Source organism: Myxocyprinus asiaticus, chromosome 26, assembly GCF_019703515.2.
Source record: "Myxocyprinus asiaticus isolate MX2 ecotype Aquarium Trade chromosome 26, UBuf_Myxa_2, whole genome shotgun sequence".
NCBI classification, from domain to species: Eukaryota; Metazoa; Chordata; class Actinopteri; order Cypriniformes; family Catostomidae; genus Myxocyprinus; species Myxocyprinus asiaticus.
Window position 1 is genome coordinate 7,945,839 of NC_059369.1, and position 16,066 is coordinate 7,961,904.

At 38.3% G+C, this 16,066-nt stretch overlaps 1 protein-coding gene across 7 annotated transcripts in view; it reads right to left on the reverse strand.

Moving 5' to 3' along the window:
- The window catches only part of dmxl2 (Dmx-like 2), an 89,499-nt gene that overhangs the window by 33,727 nt on the left and 39,706 nt on the right, over positions 1–16,066 (reverse strand). For all 7 annotated transcript variants that reach the window (XM_051656694.1, XM_051656691.1, XM_051656689.1 and 4 more), the window contains exons 18-25: positions 13,256–14,929; positions 9,985–10,095; positions 9,736–9,905; positions 8,380–8,477; positions 8,085–8,250; positions 5,794–6,058; positions 1,284–2,050; positions 683–973 (exon numbers count right to left, since the gene is read on the reverse strand). In XM_051656694.1, the coding sequence (XP_051512654.1) occupies positions 683–973; positions 1,284–2,050; positions 5,794–6,058; positions 8,085–8,250; positions 8,380–8,477; positions 9,736–9,905; positions 9,985–10,095; positions 13,256–14,929 (3,542 nt within the window). The remainder of the gene's footprint in view (positions 1–682; positions 974–1,283; positions 2,051–5,793; positions 6,059–8,084; positions 8,251–8,379; positions 8,478–9,735; positions 9,906–9,984; positions 10,096–13,255; positions 14,930–16,066) is intronic.

Here is a 16,066-nt window from a genome sequence, read left to right on the forward strand (position 1 = left end):
AGTCAGTGGCTTTCATTCCAGTATTGTTGCTTGATTAATATTAGCAACATAATAAACAGCAGCAGATCTATTAGGCTGCATTAGTGAGTTTACACTGCAAAGTCTTATGAACAGATCTGATATTTTGACACATACCTGATCTGTTGCACCTGTTTGCATTCATGTAAGACATAAGCAACTGTTTATGTTAATCACTCATGGACCATGGAGACTTCATTGACCATGAAGCACATTAACCATTCGAGCTCGCATAGCGCTCGCGGTAAATGCGGTTATGTGCATGTGTTGTTTCACGACTCAATAATGTGTATTTCCACCTTGTTTACACACACCATTTCACTCAAAGCTTCAGCTTCAAACTGGAAATAAATTACATTCATATGGACTTTAGTTGAAACATCGAGCATGCATTTAGCTCTGATTCAGGAAAATCTCAAAGTTTTCCCACACACCTGAGTCGATGTTGTTGTGTTGGGCTGGACAGGTAGCACAAATTATACAGAGGAATTTTTATAGTGCCAAAGAGACAAAGACATTTTCGAGAAAATTAACCTACGAATGCTTACTTACAGTTTCTCTGCATACTAAGATGGGATAGGAGAAAGTATTTTAACTTCTGCATCCATTTAGCTTTAAAACTATCTGTGCATACTCTATCTCTCGCTCAATCACGTATACTGACCTGCTGTGATTCTTGTAGCAGGAAGAGCAGCTCCATCCTGACTGAGGTCACTCCTCCACCCTTGGCCCCATGCAGACTGCAGTAGCTGAGGAAGACTCTTAGCAGGGCCTGGTTCTTCATCAGCCAGGCTTTCCTCCGCTCCGCATGCAGCTGTTTGGCTTGCAGACGCCGGCGTTCCATCTGGTGTCGTTCATACACGCCTGCGTCACCTCGGATCAGAGAGTCCTCCAGATCCAGAGATCCATCGCCACCCCATTTCTCCAGCTGACCTATAGCCGTCTTCGCATCAACCTGATAAAAAAACAGAGCAATGTATCTGATATTTACAATATATTCAATATTGTTTTGCTGGCAATATAACATTTATCAACATTGTGAATATCACAATGATTTTATTGCCCTTTTTATTAACTATTGAGTTTCCTAAATATCATGTCATTAAACAAGTTTCAAATATTGTCCCTAAATGAATGTAATTTCTGACACTGCATGGAATACAGGTGCTCCTCTCTGAAAAGGAATGCATTGTTTGGTTTATCAAAGTCTTAATAAAGGTTCTGAGCTTGAAATCAAAGGTCACAGTGAGAAGCTGAGCACCGACCTTATAGTTGCAGATAAGGTGCATGGCCTCTATCTCCTTTTCCAGCCAGTTGTAGAGCTGAAATCGCAGTTTCCCACCATCCACCTCGTAACCCGTCGCCAGCGTCCGCAGCTCTGTCATCAGGATCTTCAAACAGGCTCTGAATTTGAGCTGTTCTGCGATCACATCCACCTCTGATTTGCCCATGGAGTCCTTGTGCTGCAGCGCCAAGCCTTTAGCCGGCTTTCTGGACTGCTCCTCTTCCGCCTCTGGCTTCTTCATCGTCAGCCCAACCTCCTCATCCTCATCTTCCTCTTTATCATCACCCCAGTCCAGCTGTAGACCTTCATCCTCCATTTTAATCATTGGCTGACTCCATTCCAGCCCGGCGGAAGAGTCCGCTCCCCAGGTCTGACTCAGTGCGGCAGGAGCGCCCCAGCCCAGATCTCCCTTCTTACCTCCATTCTCCCGCGGTTGGGCGGCACTGACGTTGGCTACGGAGGAGCCCTTACTCAGAGACAATGCTTTCTTAGTGACCTTGGGGATCTTGGATAAAACTTCGAGGGCCAGGAGTGGACAGCCCACCTTGAAGTGAGCATTAGCGGTGGTGAAGAAGAGTTTCCGCTCTATCAGGTTGATTTCGTCAGCACTGCTGCATTCTGTTGTTAGACCGACCACATCCAGAGACGCCTCGGGGTTGGCGAAGTGCCGGCGAATGATCAGAGGATGTGCGCGCAAGTAGTTATAGAAACTGAAGACGACAGGGTTACAGGATTTAACCAGCACATCTGAAAGACAGGGAAACAGTCCTGTTAAAAATTCAGTAACTCACATATTCCACTTAAGTTTCCATTTCACACAAGCAGTAAAACAAAAACAAATTGAAGGCTCAGTAGGAAGGATGGCCTGGTTGCACAGGGCCTACCCTCCTTAGTTTTGTCTTTTTTAGACACACGCAGGGTTACTTTGAAAACCCCACCTTTGGAAGTCTTCAAAGTTCTGGTTAATAATAACGTACATTTTATGTGCTCCAGTTATTGTATATGTTTATTGTTGTTACTTGGCTATTGTTCAATGCAGCCAAGAGGATGTTACGCCGACAAGTGGTAATAGATAGGTACTACAAGATGAGATTAACCTATTATACATGTGATGAAGGTTAAAAATCAGAGCGTCTCTTTCAATGTAAACGGCGTACTTAATCTCCAAAATAGATCTAAAATAATCACAAAATTAAAGAAAGAAAAGGCGCACATCGCCCTCCATCAAGAGACACATCTTAATGAAACAGAACATCTAAAACTCCAACAAGGGGGATATAAATATGCATGATTCTCCTCTTGCAAATCTGGCCACAGAAGAGGGGCTGCGTTCGAGGCATATTAATTATGAACATTTGACTGAAAAGAAGGATAAAGAAGGTTGAATTTTGATTAAGGGAAGAACAAATGGAACACTGGTAACAATATTTAACATTTACACACCCCCAGGAAGTGAATGGTCGTTCTATAAACACATTTTTGACATGATATCTATAGAGTCTAAATGGATTCTTATATGTGGAGGAGACATGAATATTCGTTTATCTAAAATGGATTCATCAGGGAAAAATATGTTTTACCTGAATCATATAAGTAGTCAAATTAATTCCACTATAAAATAAATTGGTATCACTGATGTTTGGAGGGATTTCTTTACATCTGGAAGAGACTACACCCATTTTTCTGCTCCTCACTCAACATACGTTAAGAACCGATTATTTCTTCATATTTTTGAGAGACAGACATTGTCCAATCATCAGAAATTGGTACAATTGATATATCGGATCTCTCACCTATAAAAATGGATATAATAATGAACAGCAACCCAAGATCAACCCTTTGGAAGTTAAACTCAAATATACTGAATAATCTTCATGTAAAAATTTCAAAATGAAATTGAGACCTATTATTAAAGAGAACAACAATGGGAAGGTGTCACTATCAATGCTTGTAAAGCGGTACTGAGGGGGGAAATCATTGCCTACACATCAGTATTGAAGAAAATAAAACAAGGGAAACTTAATAACTTGCAATTACAATTAAGAGAATTACAAGGACCCACAAGAACACAGCAGATCCTAGTAAGAAACTGGAGATTCACAAATTACAACGGGAGATAGATTCATTGCTTTCAGATGAAATACAAAAAAGCTATTTTTTTCTCAAACAGATTTTTTACGAGACAGGAGGTAAATCAATGAAATTATTAGCATATAAATTAAGGAAAAAGCATGCAGACACTACAATTTACAAAATAAGAGAGCCCCAAACTAATGTACAACATCATAATTTGGAAGACATACAACAGAGCTTTGAATCATACTATAGAAATCTTTACTCCCAACCTGTAATACACAATGAACAACACAGATAATATAATATATATCCTTCACTGTTAACTTAGTAAACAGCAGTTACTAAAGAACAGTCTATTAGCGGATATCACTGAATAGGAGATAAACAGCAATTACTAGATTAAAAGCTCATAAAAGCCCAGGTACTGATAGATTTACTTCTGAATGGTATAAAACATTTTGAGAATTCATAACTCCAAGACTGCAGGCAGTATGTCACTAGGTATTTCAAAAGGGTGAGATCCCTCCATCGTGGAGGGAGGCTACAATCTCAGTGATTCCAAAAGAGGGAAAGGACAAATTAAACTGCAAATATTATCGTCCAATTTCAGTTTTAAATATAGATTACAAACTATATACAGCAATACTGGCCAAAATGCTAGATAGAATTTTACCAAATCTTATTAATTTAGATCAAACAGGATTTATTAGACAAAGACAGACACAAGACAGTATTGGACGTACACTGCATATAATCTGGCATTTACAACAACACAAAAAAGAGGGATTACTTCTGAGGGATTACTTCTATGCAGCACAGTTGAGATCACTAGTATGCTTATGTAACCTGAACTTCTCTGCCAGATGGAAAGAAATTGAGATGGAAAATTCAAAGGGACAACCAATTCAGGCTATGATGGCTGATAATAAATGGACTAAGGACCTTATTGACAATAAAAATCTGTGGATAACATTTTCTTTAAGGATTTGGCAGGAAGTGGTTAAAAAAGTTTATCTACATGAAGCGGAGAAAATATTAAGATGGTGTGCATACGATACTAACTTTATTCGAAATAGTATAGTCAACAGATTTAAACTATGGAGACTCAAGGTCTCACAGCTTATTGCACTTTTATGCACCAAGGAGTGTTGAAAGATTTTGAAACAATAAAGTTAGAGTACAAATGAGAGAATCAAGACTTTTATAGATACTTACAAATGAGGCACAGGATTAATACTATTATGAGGGACAGTCCTAGGTGGACAGATGATGAAATATTTAAGGTCTTCATCTCTGCATATAAAATGGAAAATAAGTATAGAGTAATTGCTAGATTATATAGAGGCTTTCAGGATTCTAAATCAGAAAACACTCAGTACATTAAAACAAAATGGGAAAGGGATGGAAATCTCGTGATTTCAGATGAAGACTGGGAGAATATTTACAAATCGCAATGGAAAACAACAATTTTCTCATCATGATGAGAATTTGGAAAAACATAGGTTTTTCATCACACCTGTACAGAAAAGATTCCAAAAAATATTCTTAGTTGCTGAAGATTACGTGGAGCACAAGAAGCTAAACATTATCATATATTTTGGGGATGCTCTAAGATCTCAATGTACTGGTAAGAAATCCATAAATGTTTGGAGACCATATTCAAAGTCTCTATACCCTTTACTTTGGCATCACTGTTCCTAATATGGAAATATATAAATATTTAATAAGAATATTATTGATTGCAGGGGAAAAAACAGTGATCAGAAAGTGTCTCCAGCCAGAAACACCTATACTAGAAGACTGGATCAATGTCATACGTGAGATTTATGTGATGGAGAGACTAACAATGACCCTCAGCTGTGGTCAAAATGGATAGAGTATATTACTCCATCTAGAGCAGACTTGGTGTAAAATTTAAAAGGGGTGAGGGGGTCTAAATGACATATGAGATGTGATAGAATAGGGTGACTGGGAGAAAGAGGCAGACATCCAGGGATTTTGGAAAAGAGGTCAATATAAAAGTCGAGTGTGACATCCTTCTGTTAATCAGTAAATAGTTAAAATAATCAGGAAATATAATGTAATTCAAGTTGGTATTGAAATTAGACCCACAGCAAAATGTAATTTTGATGATATACCTTTCCTTGTTACACTATGTTTGATATCTTTCCTAATAAAGAGAGAATAAAAAGAAAAAGAAAAAGAAAACCATAAACCAGAGTGAGGCTAATGAACTATATTTTACTTGGAAGAATTTTATATTCTGACTACTAGTATTTTATAAATGTATGTATTTATTGGTGTCTTCTCATATTGCTGCTCTTTTATAAAAGCTATAAGCCACTTGAGGCTCTGTTTCACGTCGGATCTTGACACCCCTTTACCATGGTAAAACACTGAGATCTGCATCTCACCAGGGTTCTGGTCATCCTCTTTGTGAATCTGCTCCAGCAGTGTGTCCAGGGCTCTGGTGTAGTCCTTAATGATCCAGTAAGCAATGCTCCTCAGGAACGGGTCAGGATGCAGTTTAGTACAGGAGAAGCCGCTACCATCTCTGTTGCAGCCGAGAACCTTCTCATACAAGATCCCTTTACAGGTGGAGGAGCTCTCGAAATCAGCTTCATACAGACGTGCCACGATCATCGCAAGCTGGATGTCCTCCATCTTCTCCAGACAAACCTACCAGAAAATCAGAGACAAACAGAGAGAGAAAATAAATGTCATAAAACCTTCCAAGAGCATTTGCGGATTATATTTCACCTCAAATTCAACAGAAAGTGTTTTAACTCATTTTTTCTCAATTCTATGGAGGGCTAAATTCCTCAAAATGAAATCATTAACTTAATATTTAAATATACTGTATCATTAAATGCATAATGAAATTGTTTAATATAAACTATAAAATGATCAAATTAACCATTGAATCACTAAATAAATAAATCACTGTATTTCATTTTAGCTCTAGTTTGCATCTATTTTCATTTTAGTATTATATTTTAGTATTATCTGGGTTGATTTTTCCAGTAATTCTATCGGCACGTCACTCAACGACAGTTGCTGTCACCTTTACAGAATAGGATGTCGTCTTCCATATTGATTACATTCTCTCACAGAATCAACATCATGTTGTGTATTTTCCAGTCGGACATACTGCTTAACGCTGACAAGAGAGGTTCACACACCTAAGCCAATATTAATGCCATTTACTGCATTTATTTCACCCAACATTTCCCTGAAATTTTCTATATGGCTTAAAATAAAGAGATTGTCTATGTTTTAGCTGCCATAGCTGTGGTGTGAAAAAAAGAAAAAAAAAAAAACATGCCTAAAATCACAAACCAGAAAGTCCAAAGATATAGATTTTGAAAGGTGACCCCCACTGAGTGACGTGCCGATAACTGTAACCATCTAAATAAAAACGGAAAAGAAAAAAGAAAAAACAAAAAAACATGAAGCTCATGCTTAAGCGGAAACAAAAAATAACCCAAAGATAATTCTAAAAATGAAAATAGATGCAAACTAATGCTAAAATGTAATACAAGGGATATACAGGATATATGATTTTTTTTTTTGTGATACAGTATAATGATTAATTAAATTATTTTATAATTTGTTTTTAACGATTTCATTTTATATATATATATATATATACATAAAAGCCTGTATACATCATGGTAGTATTTCTTATATACATTATTGTATATATAATAATATATATAATTTTAAGCATTTAAAGAATGGTGTCAGTTGTTTGCTTTTTGTAATGAGAATTGAGGAGGAAACACATCATACATTTTAAAAAATCATAATGTATTTTAAATTTCCATTATGTGTTAAATAATTTATCTGATTTCATTTTTAGTAATTTGGTCCTCCACACTATTCTCATTACCATTATGTGTAAAATCTTATTGTCATGACTGTAATAGAGAATTTTTATTTTATTTTTATGACTGCAATACAATAGCAATAATCACATATTGTTTATAAATATTATTTATACATTTAAATATCATTATTTATGCATTTATACATTATGTTAGTATGTTTTATATATATCATGGTGGTATTTTGTTTGCAAATAAAGTCAAATGTCAGCATTCACTATGGTAATGAAAATTGCGAAGGAAATGCGTCATAAAAATGTAAAAAGTCACCATGGTCCTAAAATAGGTTTAATGTTCGTTATGCATAATATAATCACTTTTTGTTTTTCATTTAGGTGAAATATGACCCGGACATGTTCGTGTGAGTTTCACCCAATTACAGTATGTATAAGTGCCTTAGTGAGTTTCTCCAGCATGTGTTATTTGGATATTTACCACCAAAGTCACTACCGACTCAGTTTGAAATGAAAAAGGACTAAATTACACTTTGTGGCATTTGTGGAGTTCATCCATATTGCTAACATAACTCCACACGTCTCATGTAAGCAATCTGTGTATCATCACACTCTCTGCAGGACTGTTGTAATCAGTGTGTTTTGACAGAATGCTTTCAGACATCAGGCCCAAGGTAAACTAAATCTGTCATCTGCACATCAGTGGAGTTTATCTGTGATGTTTAGACTGACTGCACTCAGGGCTGTTATATCACAATCCACAGTTTACAGACAAACACAACCTGAAGTCAGTAAACTCTGGACAATACAATTTCTCTATATTCTTCAGGGAGGGAATTTCAGTGTGGTAAAAGCGGTACAGACCTCGATGGCATCTTTTAGGGATCCGGCAAGCAGGAAGAATGCGGCAGATTGCTCAAAGCGCTGTTTTCCCAGGAGAGAGAAAGCGTTCTTCAAAGCCGCCTTCCTCCAGCGATCCTCACTGAAGTTATGACTGAAAAACTGGGTCATCTTCTCTTCGTGTTGAGACCTACACATAAATCAATACATGCGTAAACATACAGATACTTCGCAGCTTCTGTTTATCCTTCAGCAATGCCTACAGTAACACCATCCAAAGAGGAATATCACACAGTATATGAGTGTGTTTAAAGGGTACCTGAAGAGACCCCAGATCACAGCTTTCTTCTTCATAGCCAGATAGAAGAGAGCTGCGTCCAGTGGATCATTATTCCTCTGAAACGCTGCTTTAGCCACCTAATGCACAAACAAAGGGAGAGATTTATTTAGATTTTGAATTAAATTGAATATCCAGTGGTGTCCAAAAGACTTAGAGCATCACTAAATATATATATATATATATTTTTTTTTTTTTTTTGCATTGTTTTCTAATTTTATACAACATTCCCCAAGTTTAAAAAAAAATAATTAAAAAGAGAGGAAAAAATAAAAAATAAAAAAATAAAATCCTAGATTTTTTACATGGTTTCATACTTTGGACTCCATTAAACATAAACTGTACAATATTATCACACCAAAGTCATGATAATTAAGCTGCACTGAATTAAAATCAAACAAAATTAAAGTTAAATTAAACTTAATGGTTGGAACAGAACTGAAGATTGAAACTGAACGGCACAAAAAAAAAAAAAAAAAAAAAAAAAAGGATTTTGCTGCTTGTTCAATTTACTTTATTAAAATAAACCAAGGCAACACAATTCCAGAACATTTTGTCACAACTTGATTTCAATGTGTTTATCTATTTACATTTGCTAAACGGATGTTACTAATGATTAATAAAATAAATTGAGTTGGTCCAACATGATAAAATGTCTTAAATAAATCTTAGTAAATCGAGTTTGATGAACCTAATTAAGTTAAGTTAAAACAACTATGGTACATTAATTTGAATGAAACCAACTATGTTGGTATTATGTTGACTCAGTGAAACTGATTTAATCTGAATGAAAGACATGACATTTCTTGTAAAACTTTCTACAGTTCAATTAAGGGTAATTAATACATTTTTGAAATTAATTGAATAAACCACACTGCATGAAACAGCAACTCAAAATGTTTTGTTTTTATTTAATGCTTGATGATAAAATGCCCAGAGTGACTGAAAAATGTGTGAACAATTTTAGAGGTATGTTTAGAATTACAGTTAGGGGTACAACTGGTGGAAAGTTAGTAAAAGTCAAATAGAAAGTTAATAGATAAGAAAGTTCCAGGAAAAACCTAAGAAACTATTAAGGAACACATCCCTTTAATGTTAACGATCCCACGAAATAGCTTGATGAGTGCAGCTTTTTTTCCTGCTATTGCTAGTTGGTAGCAGGTGGCATTTAAAATATATGAAAAGGAACATTCTGATTCTAAAAAGCTTTTAATTGGACAACATTTTGGTCCATTTCCCCAGAAGAGAAAAATTGTAAATTTGAAACAGCTACATCTGCAAAAAGATCATTTTCCCATCTTTTAGGAGGACAGTAGCATAGATTTCATGGGGTCTCACCTTCTCCACCATGTGTCTGAGTGTGTTAATGTTTCGGATCCACCAGCCGACGCCCACCGCTCTGAGTTCAGACCACTGTGGATCTCCTCTCTGCATGGCTGGAATCATGTTCAGCATCTCCTCCTCAGCCTCAGAGTGAAATGCCCATGCAAAGTGACACGTGGACACACCTGGACACAAACAACCAGGTGAGACTGCAACACCAGTGTATGTGCAAATGAGTGTGTGGTTTCAGTATGTGTGTGTTACCTTGATGCAGTAGCTGTATCCTGTAGAGGGGGGGCAGGGAGGTAAGCAGACAGGTGTGTAACCTCATGGCCAACAGGTAACGCAGACCACACTCGTCTAGAGCCTCTCCACCTGCAGAACACATACGTGTGTTTTTAAAATAAGGCAATAATATTTCCTATACCCTAACGCAACCTCAAAAGCTAACCTTTATAGAAACATGTTTGTATTTTTTAGATCTTGAGTAAGTCTCTGTAAGTAGCAGATTTTTGATTGTGGGGACTGTCAAGAGATTGCCAAAAAGTAGGTGACACAAGAATAGAGCTCTATTAAGCCTGGTAAAATAATAAAGAATCACTGAAATTTATTTTGAACTTCTTGAAAGATCATCAGCAGCCTTGTGTTTTATTTGCCTGCTTATAACTACAGCACAAAAACACACATGCTCTATTATTTACTCTGCTGTCTCCGAACAGTTCTCCATCGCCTAGGCTCTACCATGAACAGGAACACCATGTTAACGTTTATTACTGAAAAGACAAAATAAAAAAGATGTGAGCTATAGGTAACATGGATAAGTCCTGATATGTTAAATGTTGACAATAAATAATAATGTCAAGGCTCTTTCAGGACACTTTTACATCAGGGTGGGAAAGTGGTCTGTTATTCATATCAGAGAGAGAACCAGAGAGACTTAACATATGCTTTAAATGTAGTTTATTATGGCTCTCATTTCATGTACTCAGTTATACAGTATGTTTTATATATCTATATATATATCATATATATATATATATATATATATATATATATATATATATAAATGTACATAATTTATATATGTATACATTAACGCATGCGATTAGTTTAAAATGGATAACGCGTTCATTTTTTCTTAATCGCGATTAAGACGTACCGATTTGAGATTAGATTCAGACGTTTTCTTCAGCTCCGTGTGAGTTCTGAACACTGGTTAGAAGGCGGAACCCTTGCGATGTGTCCATCTGGGACATTACACTCGGTTACACACTACAAACAAACACACAGCAGTGAGTTCGTGCCAGAGAAAGGACCTCTTATAAAACAAACGCTGATGGGACTTGTGACAAAAGTTACGTTCTTTGCGTCTTTTGTAAGTCAGCATTTTACCACATAGCATGTCAATTCTTACAAGCCTACTGCACATCATGTTCTCCCGTGGAGGGTCTTTTGACGCTCTGCTCAAATGTAACATAATTTCAACTTTGTATCCGTTGCTGCCGAGCTTCTGAAGCGTCAGCTAATGATTACCAGACAATTTGGATGAATTACATTTCCATCGACAGTGCCAGCGCTAAAAGCAGAACAAGACGCGCTTTTCATATGGAGTTCAACACGGCGCTTGCTGCCCTGAAACAAATCATGTGCATATCCAAAGTGAAAAGACAGCCTGATGACGATAAATATTGTGGAGGATGAGGGTTTAAGAGATTTCATGTGCATTGCAATGAATAGTAGTTCTATCAAACCGTCAACATTCCACTTAGACTTTGGTCAATTTTTTATGTTTCTTGAATTGGTGCTATTTTAGTGAATTTCTGTCTTCGTACTGTGGAGCTCGGAAAATGTTAATAAAGCATTATTGTTACGTATAGTTTTGTTCTATTGTGTTGTTCTTTCCAAAGAAGGAAATAAATGCATTCTGACAGGAAATAAGTATATATAGAGTCAAATATCAGCACTTTTAAAATCTGAGATTAATTGCGATTTACTATGAAAAATCATGAGAATAATCGCGAGTAAAAATGTAATCTACTGACAACTCTAATTTTTATTTATTTTTTTTAAAATTTATTTTATTTATTTTTTGAGAGAGAGAGAGAGAGAGAGAGAGAGGGAGAGAGAGAGAAAGAGAGAGCGGTAATCGGTGTTACCGTAGACTTTGTCAGTTCGAACCAGTCTGGCCATTCTCTGTTGACCTCTCTCATCACCAAGGCATTTCCATCCGCAGAACTGCCACTCACTGGATGTTTTTTTGTTTTTGGCACCATTCAGAGTAAATTCTAGAGACTTGTGTGTGAAAATCCCAGGAGATCAGCAGTTACAGAAATACTCAAATCTGGCACCAACAATCATCCATATAATTATCTAATCAGCCAATCATGTGGCAGCAGTGCAGTGCATAAAATCACGCAGATACGGGTCAGGAGCTTCAGTTAATGTACAAATCAACCATAAGAATGGGGAAAAAATTTGATCTAAGTGATTATGGCATGATTGTTGGAGCCAGATGGGCTGTTTGCGTATTTCTGTAACTGCTGATCACCTGGGATTTTCACACACAGCAGTCTCTAGAATTTACTCCGAATGGTGCCAGAAATAAAAAACATCCAGTGAGTGGCAGTTCTGTGGATGGAAATGCCTTGTTGATGAGAGAGGTCAACAGAGAATGGCCAGACTGGTTCAAACTGACAAAGTCTACGGTAACTCAGATAACCACTCTGTACAATTGTGGTGAGAAGAATATCATCTCAGAATGCTATTCTGAGATGCGGGTTGGCGATGTTTTGGGGCACGAGGGGGATCTACACAATATTAGGCAGGTGGTTTTAATGTTGTGGCTGATCGTTGTATATATATTATTAAATGTTTATTGTTTACATGCAAAATTTTTAATATTTGGTATTTATATTGTTTTATAGAACAAATGCTAAAACAGTACTGTCTCTTTAAGAATAGCGGCAGCTAAGCAAGCGTCTCACAGAAGTGTTTTGGTTGAGCGTGTATTAACAAGAGTGAAGTAGCATAGATCCTTTAAGGCACCTGTGCTTTGTGGGATTAAAATAAAAATGTTTCCATTTTTGTTGTTTTTGTTCAATAACTGACTGTAAAGAACAGGAAGGTTATTAAAAGATACATTATTCTATGATAAATGGGTTCTGTGGATCTCATCTTTGGACACACATTACACAGAACGAATCAAATCAAACTTTTACTCTAAACACAGTGAAAGGATCTCAGTGCTAAACTTATTCACCACTATACTTCTCAATTACTGGCAAGTGAAATCAAAAAATTTACCAGCAACTGGCCAATCAAAGGCATTTGTAATGACATAGTGTGAAATTTGGTCACATATGTGAGTGATTTACTCACATTGTAGAGAGTAACAAATAGAGGAAAAGATCAATCTTGGCATTTAAGAAACAATATTGAGATTGTACAAATGAAAATTGCGATGCATCGGAAAATCAATACTTTTATCCAGTCCAAATGTATAGCGTTTAATGTTGGCATGCAAAGGTAAACTCACCTGTGTATTTCTTATCCGTAGATCCCACTTCTGCACTGGTGGTTGCCACTGTATCGGCGAGAGCCACGAGGAACATCTGCTCGAGGCGCGTGAGTCCTGGCAGGCTGGAGTGCATGAGATGCGAAGACAGCACCTGTGCGTGCTCAGGGCCGAAGTATGTGGGGCCATACTGCGACAGGTTAATCACACGAGACTTCTTTTCTGGTTTCTCAGCAGCGAAGCTCACAAAGTCGTCGGTGGTCACGATCGGCACCTGAAACAGATCGGCGTACTGATCCTCTGGTTGTTTCTGCGCCTCACGCTCCACCCCTTTTCCGGTTTTTCCTGCCTCCTCTCCTGCTTTGTAGGAGGTATCCAGGTCCGCAGACAGCAGGGCATATAGCGGAAGCGGTGGGATTGAGTTGATTTCAGTGTAATCTCGCCCACCGTTTCGCCCGGCAACGATAGTGTCCTTTGCAGTGCTTCCTGTCACGCTGATGGTCCGGGATAGGTGTCTCCTTGCTCCGCCCTCACCCGCCTCCACATCTCTCACCACGGCAACTTCGCCGGCAATGCACTTGACCAGGTGAGCTAAAATGGCCTTGGCCCGTCGTACCTTTCCGAGGTCCATCAACTCCAGCAGCTGGGTGGGGTGGTACTGTGGCAGGGTGGGCGACAGCGAATGGGCTGCCTCGAACAAACCGCCATCTTGAATCACAGCTGGGGGGCGGAATGCATCGTCGATTCCCGCACTGCCCTCGAAGACACTCTTAGATCGCCCTCGACCCTCATTTGACACAGAAACAAAGCGAGCTCCGACGCCATCTGGCGAGGAGATGCTGTTGTCATCAGAGTCTCTTGGTTTCTCATCCTGCCTCCACTGCGCGTAAACCTGCATCTCACAGTCCATGCCTACCACCAGGATGCCATCGCGCACCCAGGACAGAGACACCGGAAGTGACGGGGTGCCATCTACGGAAGAGACAAGGTTTACGGACCTCAACAACACCCAGCGAGAGCGAATACCCTGCTTTATACTGCCCCCTAGAGGTAGGGTGACTGCCATGCCGTCTTTTACTCCTGTCTGCTCGGTGACAACCCCAGAGATGCGGCCGTACATAAGGATGTTGGATCCAACACCGACCGTCAAGATGTGTGACCCATCTTCTTTAGAAAGCCAATCCAGGTGCACAAAGTGCTTGATATTGGGGCTGTCTTTGGTTACAAACAGATCTGACTTGCTGTACACAACCAAGTTGCTATCGACGCTAACACACGGATCTAACATTCTCGCAGGTTTGCTAAAATCATCTAGGTGAATGGTCTGTTCCAGAACCCACTCTGAACCACCCGTCGACTCGCACTCATAGATCGAAACGAGCATGGAGAAGTCCTGAGATGCCACGATTTCATTCCCAGGCGACATCTGTTTGAATGACACCGCAAGTCGGCCAGTGTAGGAGCAGCTGACTGCGACAGGGCGGCCTGCTACTGACACGGAGCTGTCGTTGTCATCTTCCTCTTTTAAGAGGCTCCAGGTCTCCCAGTGGTATGAACATGTCTCTTCTGGGTTGGGTGCTGTTAAGTCCATATCAACCCCACAGCGCCAGAACCGGACACGGCCATCAGAACATGTGGTCACAATCAGGTACGGAGCCAAACATACAGGGTAGATTGACGAGGAGCTCAAGTGACCTTTGAAAACACAAATGCACAATGCACAGGATGCTGTCACAGTAGAACACAATATGTGCAAGCACAATCCATTCGCATACACACTCACACAAACTCACAAATGTCAACAGGACATGCAAGGCAAAAATTGACCAAACGTCATGGCGCCATTTAGCAAGTACCAATTTTTTTTTGTGTGTGGAAATATTCACTTTTATTATATGCAAATTAAGTCAACTTAAATTAATTTCTCCTTTTGAGTTCCACAGAAGAAAAAATTTCAAAACGGGTCTGGAATGACATTAGGGTAAAAAATTTCAGCTGAACTACTCCTTTAACCAAGACACAATGATTGTCAAGTGCTTTTTGAAGAGCAAAGCTGTCTTTCCTGTGATGACGTATTTCTTATTGAAACAGGAGGTTGATGTGGGACATATAAAAGGCCTGTCCCTTCTATTTAGATAGACAATAGGCTTTAGTTTACGTCACAGCCTTGAACCATAATTTGCTACTTGCTATTGCTAGTCATTAGTAGGCAAGTAAGTGGTATTAGGGGGAAGGGACCAATGGGATTGCAGAATCTGTCATCAATATTTTTGTCAGTTTTTCTGGTAACCAAAAATGTTTGCTTTTGTGTAATTCTGTATCTACACCAATAAGTTTTATTAATGATCACTCTAAACCCATAAGACTTTCTTTCTTTCATAAAATACTAGGGATGCATCAAATTTCGGCTGCTGAAAATTTTAGGCCGAAAATGCTGTTTTTGGTTTTCGGCCGAAAGAGAAAAAGGCACAAATCTGAACAAAAACTGTTACTTTAAAATCAAGTAACAGAGACACTGACATGAAGAAAATGCAGCGTTTTATTTGAAAAGATATAAACAGCAGTTAATGTTAAATATATATTGATGGTAACAAGATGTGCTTACAATTGAGACACACATCTGTACAGTATGTGTATGTGTGTGTCCACACGAACCAGCGCAACAGCACAAAAACACTCAGTGGAATTTATGGAAGCACACTGTTGTGAAATTTAAAATGCGAACGCACATTCTGTTAGTATTTGCATTTCCCAGTTGCCTATTAAAGTCTACATTCCCAAAAGTAATGAAGCGATCGCTCTCTTGAATATCAGCACATTAAACCTCTGGGG